The sequence below is a fragment of the Tachypleus tridentatus genome, chromosome 6, assembly GCF_004210375.1.
Source record: "Tachypleus tridentatus isolate NWPU-2018 chromosome 6, ASM421037v1, whole genome shotgun sequence".
Classification (NCBI taxonomy): domain Eukaryota; kingdom Metazoa; phylum Arthropoda; class Merostomata; order Xiphosura; family Limulidae; genus Tachypleus; species Tachypleus tridentatus.
The window spans coordinates 40789681-40802067 of record NC_134830.1 but is presented as its reverse complement, the minus strand read 5'-3'; the positions used below and the strand labels follow the sequence as shown (position 1 = coordinate 40802067).

The 12387-nt window shown below is 31.9% G+C and overlaps 1 protein-coding gene across 4 annotated transcripts in view; it reads left to right on the top strand.

Annotated features, from left to right (window-relative positions):
- The window catches only part of LOC143252309 (phosphatidylinositol 4,5-bisphosphate 3-kinase catalytic subunit beta isoform-like), a 92731-nt gene extending 85204 nt beyond the window's left edge, over positions 1-7527 (top strand). For all 4 annotated transcript variants that reach the window (XM_076504241.1, XM_076504238.1, XM_076504239.1 and 1 more), the window contains 2 exons: positions 414-559; positions 2380-7527. In XM_076504241.1, coding sequence (XP_076360356.1) covers positions 414-559; positions 2380-2656 — 423 coding nt within the window. In that variant the 3' untranslated portion in view covers positions 2657-7527. The remainder of the gene's footprint in view (positions 1-413; positions 560-2379) is intronic.
- The last annotated feature ends 4860 nt before the right edge of the window (positions 7528-12387 follow it).

The following is a 12387-nucleotide window of genomic DNA, read 5'->3' as shown; positions in this document are numbered from 1 at the left end:
AGTGTCATTACAGTGACCTGAAAATTGTTTTTTGTTTTTCCAAGTAATATTCTGCAACTGCACTTGTTCTCTAGTTAATCTGTGATGAAATAAGTAATTGTCTAAACATTTTTTTAAAAGTTGGATAACCAATTTTATTCTGAAGTTTAAGAGTTTCTAAACTGTTACATGTTATTTCTTTAGAAAAAAATGTTATACAGTTTTCATTTAATAGGAAACTTTCTTAATCATAAAGATGGAAGCAATTTTTTTTAAATTTTTAGTTGTTACTATTCAGAATGATCCAAAATTTATATCATTTTCTTGATATTTTTACATGTTCTTAATTTGTTTTCTCTCTATATGTATTACATTTTTAATGTTATTTTTTGTGTCACTCTCACTTGAGGTTTTTTTTTTGTGTGTTATGCCAGCTGTTCCACATAGATTTTGGACACATTCTTGGGAAATTCAAAGAGAAGTTTGGAATTCGAAGAGAAAGAGTCCCATTTGTACTCACTAATGACTTTGTTTATGTTATTAACAAAGGAAGTACCCAGAAAAGTCAGGAATTTTGCAGGTTAGTAGTGAACATAATATTTGAATAGACAATGAAAAACTAATGTTTTCATAATTTAATTTTAACAACTGGGGGAAGGTTTAATTTGTATTTCCAGACCACATACTCAAGAAAAATGACACAAAAACGAAGGGTTTCTTTTTTTATCATAAGAGTTGGTGCTTTGTGAACTTTGTAAATACAGATTCGACATTATGAATCGTGTTTGACAAGACATGAAAAAGTTTATTTACAAGAATAAAGTCTGTATAATGTGAAAAGAGGGAGGCAGTGTACAGTATAATGTTATGCTTCAAGAAAGCTTCTTCTGATAGGGCAATTCTGAAATTCTTTTGAAATCTGGTACTTTCAATACATATGAGGCTGATTTATTTGTGAGAGACATCGAGAAAGAACATGGGTTTCATTTGTCATTTAATAGTTTTCTCTTGACCTGTTTTTGTGTTTATACATAAATGGACTGAATAGTTGCAGAAATAATAATTCTGAACTGATTCTTACAGACATGTCGTCTAACTAATTCTTAGTCATGAAACTGTTTGTTTTTACCAAATAGTCATACATAGTTTCTTAATCTATTTTATCTTTACCAGGCAAAGAATGAAAAATTCTTGTTGCAGTTTATTTTACATGAGCTTAAAGTGTAATTTCTTGCTCAGATAAACTGTTACATTTTTATGTGCATGAAATATGTGTATTTTGTTTACCCTTGACGTTGGATATAAAGTTTGTCATCATACTGTTGAAGGTATTCAGCATAAATCATGTATCAGTGAAAAATACTTTGGGTATTTTCATTGATTGGTAAACTTGTTCAATTAGTGGTGAAGAAAGATTTCTTTGAAGTGCCAATTGTCTCTTACAAGTTATGAATGTTAGATGGGATACACATTAGTTATCACTGGAATTATGAAAGTTCTAATTCCTACACAAGGTGTATTTAAGTTAATGGCACAAATATCTAATTAAGTTGTCATGCCATAATTACATTTTAAGCTGTTAAAAGGAAAAAAATTCTTTGCAGATGACCTAAAATTATTGACACTGACCTATGTAACATATTCAAATCAAACTGATTTTACTTTGAGCAGTGGAATAGGTCCACTGAATAACAGGAGGCTCAAAAAGATCTGTTGCAGAGTAGTTATAGCTTTCTGTAAATAATTGAGTTTGTGAGATGGAAATAGACAGGACAATAATGTAAAATAAAAATAATCAACCTTTATTATAATACAAACACATTATGTGTACTTGTTGCTCAGTTGACAAAGGGTGGTTACTTTTGCTGGATCAGCAATTTGATTGTAGTCCTTGAAGTCATACACCAGACTATTTACATCTGACATTCGTTACTTAACAATTAATGTTAAATTTACCCGCAGTGATAAGTGCTACCCATTTGATTGGTCATTTTCATTCAAACTTAAGAGATGTTGTAACCTCGTAGTAGGACCTGATCTGTTATGAAAGACACAACTGTCTAAGTTCTTACACAATTTGTAGCCTTATATCCATGAACAGAACATGTGTTCTCTCAAGAAAATGACAAAGGACCAAAGGTAGTTAAAAGGAAATCAGTTTAATGTGTGATAAGAAAACAGCAAACACTAGAAACTTAAACATTTTAAATCCTGCAAAGTAAATAATTATCTGTGTTTATATGAAAGATGTTAAAAAATTATTTTTCTCAAAACCATTATTCCTTAGAATTACACTAATACTAACTTGAAATTGTATTAGTATACAAATTCATACTAAGAACTATACTTTGAGTTGTTTTATTCAAGCTTTTGGAATCTTAAAATATTTCAAATTATTAGATTTCAGGATTACTGTGAAAATGCTTTTGTGATTCTACGACGTAAAGGTTCCCTGATAATTTCCCTTTTTGCTATGATGCTTTCAACGGGTATACCTGAATTAACTAGTGAGAAGGATCTGTACTACTTGAGAGAGACTTTAGTCCTAGACATGACTGAATCTGAAGCACTCCAACATTTTAGGTCCAAGTTTCTGGAAGCTTTACAGAATAGCTGGAAAACCAGTTTGAATTGGTTGGCCCATAACCTTGCCAAAGACAACAAAACAGTTGACTGATTTTTATAGACAGTGTTATTATTTTGTTATCTTCTTTAAATAAGGTTCAAAATTTTTTGTATCCGTTCTTTAAACATTAACATTTTGGAATAAATGAAAAAATTTAATAGAATGCTAACATAAAAAATAAGCATATTAAAATATTACTTCTTAAGGTACAAAATACAGGTTTGTTCTTTATGATAAAGCTGTGAATTTAATTCCATCTGTATGTGGAAACAATTTCAACTTTTCCTCTTGTTTATTAAGTTACTCTTCTAAAATTTATAGCGTAACTATTTCTAAACTCTATCACTGTAGTTTTAAAGCTTTAAATGTTTCACTTGAAGTGGTTTAATTTCTGAATAAGTATTAACACATTCCAAGATATGTTGTGGATACCTAAGAACAATTTTATCATCTGTTTCATATTTACCTTACTTTATTAAAACTACATATATTTGTATTCTTTGTAATGAGTTCTTGCTGTATACTGTGTTGTTGACAGCAAATAGGATAAAACAAAAAGGGGGGAGGGTAGTGTTTAAAAGTACTTCTTGGTAAATATTTTAATGAACAGTCAGTTTGTCCAAATTTCCAGGTACTGCATAATTACTTGTTTGTGTGTATATATATGCATGTATGTGTATATATATATATATATATGCATGTATGTGTAAATCTTAGATGACAATCAGACAAGTGGTTATATGTTGTTTTAGGTACAAAAATGCACGTTATTCTTTGACACATTTTTGTCATAACAGTGGTACGTGTACAAATAATGGATATATTTGCAACAGAAGAATGTGTGTGTGTGTGTTGTGATAAATAATCAGTGTAGATTGGTTTGAATGAATAAGTTACAAGTGTATAAAATGTATTCATGTCATTATCAGAATGAACTGAAGTTTCTGAGCATGTCTAAATATTTAGACTGTATTGCTTTAAAGCTTTTGTTGTGTTATTTAAGAGTTTAAGTGCAATAACTTTTCTTTTGCCAACAAAAATGTTATCAGATTGTTCCTTCTTTGTTTTCTTTTTTTAAATTTTAATATTTCCAACTTCTTTCCCAACTTGTAACCAAACTGAGTTGAGGACATTTGTAAAATTTAAAAAAACAAGATTGTTCAGTTTCAATGTCAAGGAATCACATGGTATTACCATTAAAGTTAACCGACTTGTAGAAGATAAGTGTTTTGTCTTGTTACTAAAGACTTCTGTGATAGTGGACAAATTTTTGCATGAATAAGGGACTTTCTAGAACTGAAAAAGTGAATATTTTGGTTATTAATGAGTGGTATGGTATTACAACTAATTCAAGTGGTATAAAGCAGATGTCCTGTTAAGAGATGTGTGATAAAAATAAAATGCTTCAAATAAACATCAGGTAATATTAAATGTGATATAAAACCAGTATTAAAGATATTTTATCATAGTATTATATATATATATATAATCATAACATAAAGGGAATATGTAGTCTATTCACTTAAAGTAATAAGATTTACAACTAGTTTAAGCTCAGAGGCAGTAGTTTGAGCATTTTGTTGTTTAACGTTAGTTATCAAAGGAGTCATCAAACACCTTTATGAGAAATAATAAAAACTGGCATGGTAAACAGTTTGATACCAAAATAATAAATGATTAATTTTTGGTAAAAGTATTGAGGAGTTAGTCCAAAATTTGCCCATGTTTGTAAAAAAAAGAAAAGAAAAAGGTAATTCCAAAAAATAAAAAACAAAATTGTTAATTGTGCTCAGTCTGCATTCTTTTTTGGTCACCAGAGCCATATTTTATACTGAAAATTAAAACTACCTTCCACAACATGCTTTCTGGTTTATTTTGCAATATTTGACATGTATCAATGATTTACACTCAGCTTTGAACAGTTGTTTCTTTGGTAGCCTGACCACCAAGAAATTGTGAGCAAAACAAGATGATTTTGAAGGATAAGTCCTAATAACCTTGTTTACAATGATGTGAATGGAAATCTTCCTTTTTTTAAACATTTAAGTTTAGTTAAAAACTTATTATTGTAGTTTCAAACAAAAATGTGTGAAATTCTGGTGATTTCAAAGTGAAATAAAATTTTGTATAGTTAATGATAAACAACCTTTCCTGAACTCTGATACCACCTCTTAATGCAGTAATTGTCCTGACTCGTTTCTCTGCAGTCAGTATCACTTAAATTGAGCTTGTTATAACATGATTTGCATTCAGTCATTATTTGAAACCCAGTGCTTGTGGTTTTCATTTGTGATGTATCAACATGGCAGGTGTACTACCTTCATTATCTATCAAAATATATTTTCTAATTAGTATTTCTAAGTAGCCGCAACCCCACATGTGCAAAAAATGTGGTTTTGATTACCATGAGGGATACTACTTTTAATGGAAATCTTTATATCATTGACACATCCTAAGTTTTTTTCTGCAATGCTAAAGCCAAAAAAAACTGATTTAAGTTGTTTCCTTTAGTAGCTAGAAAACAAAGTAATAAACATTCACTTATGAGAAATAAAAGTATATCCATCTGAAATTGTTTTATTAAGAGTTGACTTCACATTTGCTTATATGGTAACAAGCTTTGTTCACATTATCTATAATGATCCAAAGCAGGCTGTCATAACTTTATTGTTTTCTAATGTTTGTTATACTTGTAAAGCGTAAGTTATAAGTTTTCACGATGATTATAATAATAGATGTAATACTATAATCTGCCTTCTTTGAAAGACTTTTCGGTAGCGTAGTGAAAAAATATTTGAATATTTTTCCGAGAAAGTGATAAAATCATTCACCTCTTTTTTTGTTTTGTTAAATACAAAATACAGTTTTAAGGATGGGTATTTGAAACCTTTTTAACATATGCATGTGTTAATATCAGTACATTTTATGTATGTTAATAATACATAACCTCTAGGTGAAGGACATACTTGAGAAACTTTCTGTACTGATCATATTCATTTTGTAAAAAAAAATGTTTAATAGTTTTTCATTTTCCATTAAACTATAAAAATCCATTGTATGATATTTTATATCATGTCTGTTTTTGAAATAGACAAAAATTTGGGTCAGTGAATTTCACTTGTATTTACCTTCTAATCTTACATTTTTGCCAGTACCAAAGCTTGTGTACACAAACAAATGGTTGCATAATTTTATACCAGAGTTTTAGAAATAAAATTACTTGTTTTCATTATCATATAGGGGGACCAATGTTTATTACTTTATTGTAGTTTTATAGCGATAAAGAATGGTTTTATCTTGGAGTGACTAAACGATTTTCAGGAATTTTGGTCCATTGGTCTTTGGTTAAATTTGTACTCTTTTGTGTATATAGATTGTAAGTTATAGATAAACATTGCTTAAGAACCAACTGTTGTTTTTTTTAGATTTATAATTAGGTCAGAAAATCCTCCAAGTTTACATAGGAGCTCTACACATAAAGCATAAAAATGTGTCCTAGAGTATTACTTCCAAATACTCTCAAAAATAAAAACAAATATTGCTAAAACTAGTATTATATTTATAGAACAGATATTTTAGATAAGAGCTCACATTTTCACCCTGGGCCATATTTCTCTTAAATATATTAATAACTTAAACATTTGATTAAAAAAAGTGTATTACTAGGAAATCAAACCATTAAATGCTTCTTTTGAAGCTTAAAATAGTAAAAATCATAATATTTATATGTATGCAAATATGAATTGTCCATAATTTCATGAGAAACTGACCAAATGAATGTTTGATGACAAACTGCACTTTAAATAACATTAAAACAAGTCAGTTGCCAAGGTGTTACTTAGAGTTTTACTGTGTGTTTCATGGATATATCACTATTTCAATCTCCTTAGTGTCAGAAAGTGTCTGTATGTATAATAGCAATGTAGAAAAACAAAACCATTTACATATTACTTATTTGACTATATATGAAGTGTTTCTATTATCAAAAAAAACTCCAAATAAAAGGTAGTGAAAACTTTATAATGTAAATTACATATAGTATTTTGTACATTAGTACTGCTTTATTACTGTTGTCAATAATACAATGAGCTGTTGCCTCTTTTTACAAGGTTTTTTGAAAATATTATGTATAGAAGTTGAAGCTTTTATTAAATTTGAATGCCATATTTGTAGAGTATAAATATGTGATAATTGTTTTTGTAGAATCAATTTGTATGTTGCAAAGTAGAACTGTTTTGTATTTACTTTGGTTTCCAAATGTGGAATTGAATTATGCATAATAAACAATCTATAAATAATAATAAAAAATGTACAAGTAATTATGTTGAAGATGGTGTACAGTGTTTGTAATATACAACATAATTAGTAACAGTATGAAATTGTGGAATATTTCCATTGTGCCATTTCTCAAAATGTTATTTATAGATGTCCATCGTTAATGTAACAATAGATTAAAGTAAATGTAGGATATGAAGTGGTAAGGAAAAGAAAAATAGTGTCTTAAAATTTAATTTTATATATTGAGCCTATTATTAACAAAAATTAACTGTTTGGTATTTAAAAGATAACAGGAGATGCTATTATCTCTTAATATTCACATTCATTTGTGGTTACTGAGCTACCAAATATAACTTTAGAATGAATTATGATATGAATTTGGAATTAGTGCTGTGCAAGTGGATATTTAATGTTTGAAGTCTGTTAAACATGTCTTCATACATACAATGGAACTCCAGTAAAATTGTGTGAAAAATGATCTTGAGACCATGCTACATAATACCAGAGTGATACCTTTGTTTAAGTGGCATACAGTTGAGATGTATGCAGTATCCTTCAGTTTATTCAGTGTAATTACTGTTTGTTTTGTTTTGAAATGTAATTAATTACAGTAAATGTACAAATAAATTCTTATTTTGATTTCAGTTTCTGAAAGTTTATCTAAGACTTACCATATCTTTGAAAATCTTGCTGTATGCTTGTATTAAAATTTGCCCTAACTCATGTTCTTATTTCAGTTTTGAAGAAGAAAAACGTTGGTTGGTGGAGTTTTACAATATACATTTTGTGTTTTCTTATTATTCAGCCCTTAAATAACCTTTTAAAAACTTTGATTCAAGTTAAAAGTTTATCAGAGCTGTATTACTTGTGAGATATAATTACCATTCAAAGAACAAATGGAAATACTGAGTCAGTAATGCTGACAGAGTAATTTAGTCTTGCATTCATCAAGAGTGTCAATCAATAATTCTGGTTACTGATTCCAATCATTCACACATATACCGGACAGCATAAAATATGTTTACAAGTTATAAACTATTGGCTCCTAAATGCCAACAGTTTGTGACAACAAACTGGTTCAGTTCTATAGTTTGACACATAATGTCAAACTAGTAGAAAGTTTCTTGTTTTGAGTGACCATGCATTGTTAAAATGTTTGAGCTTCAAGATGCAGATTGGATAATAATGTTGCAACAACACTGCTTGTGCAACAATTCCTGAATTAATAGCATGAAAATAAAGATATGCCATTTGTCCATTCATTGAATGTTCAGATTGGACAACCTTTGGTGGTCACAGAAATTGCAATGGTAGTAACAACAAACCATATGGAGAATGACAATTTTACTCATGAATGAATGCCTTTGAAAGAACAGCTGAATGATACCGGCATAGCTTTGGTGCTTCTTGGTGTTTAACAATATATTACTGTCACAAATTAGAAAACATAGCACTGGTGCACATAATATCTAGCATTGTATAATAAGTTATAAGTGACTGAGTTCTAATTGTTTGTAAATCCTAAATGAAGTAACTGGATTTATCTTTTTCTTATGACACGATGACATATGCAACAGTCAACAAATTATTCTCGGATATTTCAATAAGAAAGCTCTCAGTGGATTAAATGTATGGCTCTAGTGCCAACATAAGCATGTGGAATAGCTTCATAAAATAGTTGATGCTTGTGAATCTGTCAAACAGCAGTTAAAGAAACCAACTGTACATAAAAAGAGCATAATTAGAAAACCGATAACAGAATGAAATTACAATATTATGGCTTGGTATGACTATAAACATATGCATTGTATAAGTAAATTAGTTTGGGCTGGAATGGTCCATATATATGCTGGTAACCTTCAAGTAAGAATAGTAACTGCACTAATTAGAGGTTTAGCAAATTAAGTATTGCAAAGTTAATTTGATATAAATTTCTAATTTAACTGAGCTGAATCAGATTGGACGTAATCTATAATAATTAGAAGAACATAAACCTTATCCATGTAAAATAAAACAAACTCTTAAAAGTATTTTAAAAATATAAAAAAAAAAACAGTGAACTAAACGCTGTTATAGAGTTAACTTACTAGAGTTCACCTGTCACTCCTATCACAATGTCATCGCACAAGTGAAGATAATCTCCAGGTAATTTTAGACTTCCAAGTGGATTTTAGCACAAGAGAACACATTAATACTATATTTAAAGAATTCACTACTAAAACCTGTGTGAGACTTAGAAACATGAAAAATAGAGTATTCCTCGGAACTGTGTGTTAGCTCAAATACATGGTTGCAAAATTCTTTAACCTTATTAACGTACACTACATGGTCAAAAGTATGTGGACACCCCTTCTAGTTAGTGGGTTCGGCTATTTCAGCCACACCCATTGCTAACAGGTGCATAAAATCAAGCATACAGCCATGCAATCTCCAAAGACAAACATTGGCAGTAGAATGGGTTGTACTGAAGAGCTCAGTGACTTTCAACGTGGCACTGTCATAGGATGCCACCTTTCCAACAAGTCAGTTCGTCAAATTTCTGCCCTGCCGTTATTGTGAAGTGGAAACGTCTTTGAGCATAAACAGCTCAGCCACGAAGCAATAAGCCACACAAGCTCACAGAACGGTACGGCCGAGTGCTGAAGCACTTATTGCGTAAAGATCGTCTGTCCACAGTTGCAACACTGACTACCGAGTTCCAAACTACCTCTGGAAGCAACGTCAGCACAAGAACTATTCGTCGGAGGCTTCGTGAAATGGGTTTCCATAGTCGAGTAGCTGCACACAAGCCTAAGGTCACCATGGGCACTGCCGTTGGACTCTGGAGCAGTGAAAATGCTTTCTCTGGAGTGATGAATCACGCTCCACTATCTGGCAGTCTGACGGACAAATCTGGGTTTGGCAGATGCTACCTGTCTGAATGCGTAGTACCAACTGTGAAGTTTTGTGGAGGAGGAATAATGGTCTGTGGTTATTTTTCATGGTTTGGAGAAGGCCCTTTTCTGTTTCAGCATGACAATGCCACCGTGCACAAAGTGAGGTCCGTAAAGACATGGTTTGTCGATGTTGGTGTAGAAGAACTTGACTGGCCTGCACAAAGCCCTGACCTCAACCCCATTGAACACTTTTGGGATGAAATGGAATGCCGACTGCGAACCAGGCCTTCTCGCCCAACTTTACTAATGCTCTTGTGGCTGAATAGGAGCGAATCCCCGCAGCCATGTTCCAAAATCTAGTGAAAAGCCTTCCCAGAAGAGTGGAGGCTGTTATAGCAGCAAAGGGGAGACCAACTTCATATTAATGCCCATGGATTTGGAATGAGATGTTCAACCAGCATATGTGGGTGTGATGGTCGGGTGCCCACGTACTTTTGGCCATGTAGCATATGTATTAAATGCAAAATAAGAAATTGTGAAGAAATGTTTACTTTCCAAAATCGAAAGCACATATTAAGTTTATTATATTCCATTTCTTTTCAGGCTGTCCCTAACTTTAATGATCAAACCCAATCAAATGAAATATCAAAAATTGTAAATCATGTGGTATAAATATTATCATACAATTTTATCCTAATATGTACAATTTTCAAATATATCTTGGCGAAGAAAGTAATTAAGTTGCTTTTATTCTAGATTCCTTTGTTGTATGCCATTCTCTTTAAATGACGTCTAGTTTTTACATTTGATAAGTATGGCTGTAATGATGCATATTATGCAAAAATAATTGACAGCATTGTCTTCTGGTAATACACCAGGTGATGCTTCGAGTTGCACCTCCTTTACCTTTGAATGAAAATGATCAAACGTGGGTTTTATACCAGTTGCTCTAGATAGGCTTGACATTACCTTTGAAGTATGTTAAGATTTAAACAGACTGACAGATGTTCTCAGCCAAGTTGATCTTTTCTTAATCGATCAAACTTAATCCCATCAATGTTTCACGTTAGTTGCTCAGGAAGTCCTTTTATAATAATTTCTACCCTTCACGTTCTCTAGCATCAAACCTGTCTCGATTTTGTCAACCTGTTAGAAGCTATTTTCGAACCAGTAAAAGCAACTGTCCTTCATAGAACAAGCAAGCATACATTCTGTATTTGTTTATGTAAATAACAAAGATTGTTCATTTGTGATTTCATTGTATTCAGCCTCTATATTTTGTTCAAAGCCCAAAATGTACACCTGGCAAACAAAGAAGCAAACAAAACGTTTTAGCATTGATTCAATTTAGTTGTAATGTTTTACAACAATGTTTCTCAAACACTGATCCATAGACCGAGGCCAGTCCTTATAGCATTTCACGAAAACTGATGCAATATTCATGTGTATGGTATTTCGTTTTACTTGCATGTTAGTGGTCTGCGACAATTTAGTGCATTCAAAAAATGAAAACCATGTTTTGTTTTCCACATATTTGAAAAAAAAAAAAGTCAATATGTTATGACGATTATGGCCCATAAAATTTTTAAAACATGCTGTTATCCCCCTTCAGTACTTGTGTGGTGTTTAAATACTTACCAAAAATAGGGTTTATTTCCCTACCCTTTCTTCTGCTCTCACGGCTGGTACAGTGGTATGTCTATGGATTTACAACACTAAAGTCAGCGGTTCAATTCCCCTTAGTGAGCTCAGCAGATAGCCCAATGTGGCTTTGTTATAAAAAAATAAACAACCAAAAAACACGCCTTCCTCTAGCACGTTTCCATTTATTTGATAAAAACAAAGCAGCTAAAAATTGATCAACACACACTGGTTAGTAAGGAAATTAAAGTTTAGTCCATTGATCTATTTACACACAATGTATCTTCTTGCCTATCTTTGCAGGTCAACGTACACATAATTTTGTTTTTGCACTTACACTGATGTGTTCTAAATGCTTTTTTACGTCCGCAAAACGTATCTCTTTGATACAATGGTACATTTGTTAGCACGGGTTTCAGTTTTCTGTTTATAAGGATCCATTCCATATGTTCAGAGTTTGAAATTAGCGTAATCGGTGTAGCGGATTACTTCCACACTGTGCTTTTATAATGAACTGTTTTCAAATGTTGCTAACGCATCGTGTGTAGATAGTATTAATTCTGGTTTGTTTGTTATTGTGAACATCTTCCGTTGAATCTAACTGATGGGTTTTGTTTGTTTTTGAATTTCGCACAAAGCTACTCGAGGGCTATCTGTGCTAGCCGTCCCTAATTTAGCAGTGTAAGACTAGAGGGAAGGCAGCTAGTCATCACCACCCACCGCCAACTCTTGGGCTACTCTTTTACCAACGAATAGTGGGATTGACCGTCACATTATAACGCCCCCACGGCTGGTAGGGCGAGCATGTTTGGCGCGACTCGGGCGCGAACCCGCGACCCTCGGATTACGAAGTACACGCCTTGGGATACTGCATTGCCTTGACTGTACAGTTTATACTAGACCGTCAATGTATTCATAAAATTCTGAGTTCCTCAAAATCTGTTATAAATTGGCAACCAGGAAGTAGGTTCATAAACCGTGGAAAAT